Raw genomic sequence first — 6,572 nt, forward strand, 5'->3', positions numbered from 1 at the left:
CCCCTGGTCTTTGCTATTCCTAAAGTGCTCCAAGGGACAGGCTCTCCAAGGGCAGCCTGCATCAAAATGACAAAGCTGTGAAGAACTCCTACTCTAGAGTCTAATAAGAAATTAGCAATTCAGCAGATCTGAACACTTCTCAGAGTCAAAAAATTGGCATCCAGTTTCTGCCGCTCTCTTGCTGTGTGACCTTAAAACCTCTCTTCCCTGAATCTCCATCACAGCGGACACAGAATGACAAGGCAGGCTTGGGGAACACTGCAGACAGCTTAGAGTGCCGATGTTCCCTCATTTTCATCCAGCGTGATGCCCTCCTGACTCCTCCAGGAACTTCACTGCCCTTTCAAGTTCCCAGGAGCTGTGATCAGGGACGTGCAAGCGGGAGGCAAGGTGGACAGCCGGAAGAGAGCCCAGCAGCCCTTCCCAGCAGTGGGACCAGCCCTTATGAGAAACCACAGCGAACCAAGCTAGCTAGAGGTGGAGCTCTCCATTTAGTTGAGAAAAAGTTAAGCCGTATGTTGAGTTAATAGTCTCATTAAATATTATGGTCCAACAGTGTAGCACCGAACATTTTGGGTAAATAATACTCCCTCAAGTATCAATAGCATCTGCCAGCGATGAGTGACTCGCCATGTGTACAGTTATAATAGCCTCACTTCTCTTCTAGGAGAAATTAATCTGAGTGAGACAACTTGGTTTGGGCCAGAAACAGTAAGGAAGTCAATCTAATGGGCTTAAATTAATTAAAATAAGGTTTTGGAAAATGCCTCTAACACTTAGGGCTGAACAAATTTATGTACCATGAAGTTGTAGATATTTATTCCGTTAATAAAATTACCATATAAATAATGCATCATTTCGCTCCCAAATGCTCAATGGTGTTTAAAGCAGCAGCAACCTCAATCCTTGGAGCGTGTTCAGAACCTTGCCTTCCTGACTACTGCTCTACCTCCCAAGTCTTGGAGACTCCAAGCTAAGTGGGAAAGGTCTTTGAGACCCAGGCCAGATGACTGCCCTGGAAAGGCAGTGGCCCTCTCAAAGATCCAGGGCAGCTGACGATGGGTCCTTGGTGGCAGGGACGGCTGGCAAGGAGGTTTAGGCTTGGCAGCTCCTCCTGCAAGATGCATCTGTGCTTCCTCCCACCACCAAGCCACTCGGCTCTTGAACCACGCAGCCTCTACCACTTACTGCTGAGCCTTGAGTGCTCTTGCATGGTTTACGTCATTTGTCCAGAACCATGCATCTTGACCCATCTCCAAGATGCGTACCCAACTCCAAGTCCACGCTGACCTGTCCTGAACTTCCCAGGTGTGTCTTATTTCCTGTCTTTGGGCTAATCTTACCTACTCTTTAAATCCAATGCTAGTCACCCTTTCTCTCATCTTCACTTCCATTCCAGCCCACTCCTTTTAGGTGTTCAGTGGTCCCCTAGGGCTAGCAAGTGTCCTACACCATTAGGGAAGAGGGACATCTTATCATCGGAGAAACCTATGAAGAAGAGGGACTCGAGAGACACTGCTCAGAAGTGGAGCATCCTTCCACAGGGAGGTGCCTTAGAGACAATGGAGCAGAAATGGGCCCTCAAAGCCGTGTCTGCTCCTGGGCATGCGCCCCTTACAGAATACCCATATTCCATCGGCCCCAGCACATCAGACCAAACACCAACTTAGGAGTGTTGTCAGGGGATGCAGGGAGCTGGGGCTTGGTGAACACAGAGCCACCTGTCTTTTCCACTCCTCCTACCTCTGTCCCCCTCCCACGGTCCTGCCGCCTTTTTGAGTCTCCAAATAAAAATTAGCTTATTCTACCCCTCTCATTCCAAAAGTAGAACTTCATTCATTAAACCAAAATTTATGGAGCACTTACTATTCGCTCTAGGCACTGGGGATATACCCGGGAACAAAGCACATAAAAATCCCTGTTCCCGTGGGGCTTAAATCCCAGTGAGGGAGACAGAAAATAAACAAGATAAATAAGGATTCATATTGCCATGGTGATAAGTGCTGAGGATAAACATAAAGTAGGAAAGGAGGATAGAAGTTGTCAGAGACGATGGGATGGTGGTGCAATTTAAAACAGTTTCACTCCAAAGGTGATATCTGAACAAAGACTTAAAGAAAGCGGAGTAATGAGGCAACAGATATCTGGGGACCAAGATTTGTGGGCTCTCGTAGATCCAAGATTTGTGGGACCCAATGTTTATACAACTTTGAGACCCTCTTTAAGAAAAAGAATATAAAGTTATTAATATAAAGTTAGCTGCACGGCTTTAGACGGGCCCATGTAAGTTAAGCGCCAGAAGCTCACATTAGCTCAAGAGCAACCGCCTTGCTCCGGCAAGAGCGCCTGCTCAGAGAACAGCAAGTGCCAAGGCAGGCGCATCATGCGCAGTGAGCACAGAGGGGCCAGGGTAGCTGGAGCAGAGCCAACCAGGGGAAGAGCAGGACCGGGTGCGGTCAGAGGGAGCTGGGGCCAGATGACCGGGGATGTCGGACTTTGGCTTTCCTGGTTGGGATGGAAGCCACTGGAGGTTTTTGAGAAGAGGAGTAGCATGATCTGGCTTCCATTTTGAAAGCATCCCTCTGACTGCTTTTTTGAGAATAGACAATATTTTGAAGTAGGTCATGGACGGAAGAAGGGAGAACAGTTAGGAGCCGGTTGGAACAATTTAGGAGAGAGATGATGGTGGCCTGGACCAGGCTGGCGGCCGCAGAGGTGTGAGAAATGGCCTGATTCTGAATATGCTTGGAAGATAAAGTCGGCAGGATTTGCTTCCAGATCAGATGTAAGGGTAGGAGAGAGAGAGAGATGGCAAGGATGACTCCGTGCGAGGATTTTGTCCTGTGTAACTGGGAGGGTGTAGTTCCGTTAACTGAAATGGGGGGAATTTGAGGGCAGATTTTAAGTGGAAGATTAGAGTTTAGTTTTGAACATATTAACTTTGAGATGCTTCCACAGCCCAAGGAAGAGATGGAGTCTGGAATCCAGTCGGGAAGAGACTTGGGGTGGAAAAAATAACTTCTTGAACCTGGCTTAGATTCCTAATGGAGTGAATGTGGACAGAGAAAGGAAGTACTCCTAGATCTGAACCCTGAGACCCTCTGATTTAAAAGTGAGAGAAGAGAGAAGGAACTGTCGGAGGAGACGAAGAAGGAACAGGCAGGAGGTAGGAGAAGAACCAAGAAAGAGTGATCTCTTGTAAGCCCGGTGAACAAAGAACATGAGAGGCAGAAGTGGTCAAGTGCTCCAGATGCTGCTGACAGGTCACGACACGAGGACTGAGGAGGGCCACTGAATTTAACAACACGGGGAGATCAGTGGTGATAGGAGGCATACCAGAGGGGATCCAGGTCTTAGCAGAGTGAAAAATCAAACCACAATTAAACCTTCAGCCTGATATGTCTGGCTGTGCTGCCTTTAGCCCCTGTAAGCAGTTCTCGTCCATCAGGTCTGGTCCCTGGGACCTTCCTCCTTCACTTAGGGCTTGTGGGCTGTTCCTGCCTCCTGGTTCTTTCCAACCCTGCAAGCCAAACTCAGACACCTGGACCAACACTTCACCTCCTGGAAGCCACTAATTTCCCAGCCCACCAGGATTCTATATCCCCTGGGTGGGAAAAGAAGACAGAAAAAGCAAGACAGACAAGGAGAGAGAAAGAAGTGAACTGGAGACAAGTGAGTTGCCCATTTTTAGTTTCTGATGTCAGTGAGTACCTACTGCCTTTACTTTGTTGTGAGTTAGCTATAAATTTCAGAACTGTATCAATGACTGTGAAGACGGTGCAAGTTGGTGGGAAGGTAGCTAAAACAACATTTTGTTTTTCTGTTTACAAAAGGACTTTCCTTCTTTTTTAACCTGGTAAAAATAGGTAATCATCAAATGAATGTGCCTAGCTTACCAGAAAGCAAACTGAAAGCCCAAGAAGAGGCTGCTCTAAGGTTTATAGTATAAATCTCTGATTTAGCACAGTTTCCCTTCCAGCGACCTAATGCATGTGTGTACTCTAGGAACACACAGTAGTCCCCTTTAATTGTTCCCCTCTGACCTTTCTGTTGCTGGTCTTTACATTCAACTTTTAAACTTACTATAAAACCTCCACCACATTGTTGTTTTTATTTAAACAGTCAATTGTCTTCTAAAGAGATTTAGGTAATAAGGAAAATATTTCATATATTTACCCATGTAGTTGCTCTTCATTCGTCTGTGTAGATTCATATTTTCATCTGGTATCATTTTGCTTCTGCCTGAAGGACCTCCCTTAACCTTTCTCGAAGTGCAGGTCTGCTGGAGATGAACTCCTTCAGCTTTTGTATGTCTGCAAAAAAGCCTTTATTTCACCTTGTTTATGAAGGATACTTGTGCTGTCTCTGGAATGCTGGTTAACAGGTTCGAGTTTTTCCTTGCACTGCTTTCCAGAGGTGACCCCACTGCTCTCTTGCTTGTGTTTTTTCCAGTGAGAATCTGCTGTCCTCTTTCTTTGTTCCTCTCCATGTTTCCTTTTGGCTGCTTTTAAGGTTTTCTCTTTATCACTGATTTTAAGCAATTTGATTATGATGTTCCTTGGTGGTGTTTTCTTCGTGTTTCTTATGTTTGGGGTTTATTGAGCTTCCTGGATCCATGAGTTTATAGTTTTTATCAAATTTGGAAAAATTTTGGTCATTATATTTGCAAATATTTTTTTCTGTTCTGCCTTCCTTCTCCTCTCTCTGAAGCTGACCTTTGACTGGCTCAGGAGGCAGTATATGTCCAAAATGTGCTGGGGGAAAAAAGCATAGCCGGGGGCCAGCCCAGTGGTGTAGTGGTTAAGTGTGCTCTCTACTTCGGTGGCCCAGGGTTCGCTGGTTTGGATCCCAGGCACAGACCTACACACTACTCATCAGGTCATGCTGTGACATCATCCCCCATACAAAAATGGAGGAAGACTGGCACAGATGTTAGCTCAGCAACAATCTTGCTCAAGCAAAAAGAGGAAAATTGGCAACAGATGTTAGCTCAGGGCCAATCTTCCTCACCAAAAATAAATCAGTTTTCTCAGTTCAACTTTTCAGGAGAGTTTGGACATTTATCTTTGAATAATTTCGCTTCATCACTGGTATTAAACCTGACAGTGCATCCTATTCACTCCTAGGGACTTAAAAAAAAAAAAAGGATAGCTAGTTGTCTTTTTGCTTTTTAAAAAAAAATTATCTTAGGCCCAGGAACCTAATGAGGGCATTTGTGGCAGACTGCGGCAGCAGGAGGGAGCTCAGTGGAGGTGCCTCCTGAGACACTACTGCCCATGCCAACTACCCAGCCCTCCGGCTGCCAGTGTCATGAGTAACACCACAGTGCCCAATGCCACCCAGGCCAATAGTGACTCCATGGTGGGCTATGTGTTGGGGCCTCTCCTCCTCATCACCCTGGTCGGTGTGGTGGTGGCTGTGGTAATGTATGTACAGAAGAAAAAGTGGGTGGGCCGTCTTCACCATCACTTGCTCCCCATGTGCAGCTACCACCCCACTGAAGAGCTACACGTGGCTGAGCAGGAGCTGCTCTTTGACATGGGAGACCCCAAGGTGGCACGTGGCTGGCAGAGGGGCTACCAGCACAAACAGATGCCCTTGCTGGATGTCAGACATGATCTGACCTCTTGCCCTGAGCTTTAGAACCTCAGGGTCCTGGAGAGCCTGGGCACCAAGCGGTCTGCTGCTTCCCCCTCCCATTTGCACCCACCCAGCTTCCCCTACTGGGTGCTGGGTCTCCACTCCTCCTGCCACCGGTCCCCAGAAGCACCCATTTCCTAAGCGCCTGCATAGCAGCCAGTCTCCACCACCACCTCACACCCCCCAGGCCTTCAGTCCTTTGTGGGCTCTGAGCCTACGCCCTCTCCCAGGGGCTAAAGGGAAGCTGTTCCTTCTGGGGTGGAATGGTGGCTGGGAGATGGAGCCTCACCCTTTCCATGGGCACCACCTTTCTCTAGCCCTCCCTGCCTTGGCTTTGGCATTGTTTCCATGGTGACAGGGCCTAATGTATCGTATTCAGTGTATATATTTTGTAAATGAAATTTTTTTTTTTTTAAGATTTTATTTTTTTCCTTTTCCTCCCCAAAGCCCCCTGGTACATAGTTGTATATTCTTCGTTGTGGGTCCTTCTAGTTGTGGCATGTGGGACGCTGCCTCAGCGTGGTTTGATGAGCAGTGCCATGTCCGTGCCCAGGATCCGAACCAACGAAACACTGGGCCGCCTGCAGCGGAGCGCGCGAAATTGACCGCTCGGCCACCGGGCCAGCCCCTAAATGAAATGTTTTTTGACAAAAAAAAGTCTTAGAGTAAGATAGATTTTAGAAAAACATATAAATAGCAAGTAAACAACAGCCATTAAAGAGAGAGAGAGAAGAGAAAAGAAAAATGATAGATAAATTTGAAAGCAGGAAATGTTTAAACACTCACGAAAAAAAAATAACCTAAACAAAATCAAAATATAATGACAAAAAGAGGGGAAGAGAATAGAATACATATGACAAAGAACTAATTAGCTTAATACACAAGAAGACATTTACAAATAAAGAAGACAAAGATTTGAAAGAAAGAAATGA

The 6,572-nt window shown here is 46.5% G+C and overlaps 1 protein-coding gene across 1 annotated transcript; it reads left to right on the forward strand.

Annotated features, from left to right (window-relative positions):
* The first annotated feature begins 5,310 nt into the window (after positions 1-5,310).
* LOC123285434 (small integral membrane protein 29-like) lies at positions 5,311-5,643 on the forward strand. The gene has a single exon (XM_044769315.2). It carries the CDS (start codon positions 5,311-5,313, stop codon positions 5,641-5,643), a length of 333 nt encoding a protein of 110 aa, XP_044625250.1.
* Positions 5,644-6,572: the final 929 nt, after the last annotated feature.

Source organism: Equus asinus, chromosome 5 (assembly GCF_041296235.1).
Source record: "Equus asinus isolate D_3611 breed Donkey chromosome 5, EquAss-T2T_v2, whole genome shotgun sequence".
Taxonomy (NCBI): Eukaryota; Metazoa; Chordata; class Mammalia; order Perissodactyla; family Equidae; genus Equus; species Equus asinus.

Bases quoted from the DNA above. Each gene is read 5' to 3' on its own strand.
- LOC123285434 (XM_044769315.2), top strand. From the start codon at position 5,311: ATGAGTAACACCACAGTGCCCAATGCCACCCAGGCCAATAGTGACTCC.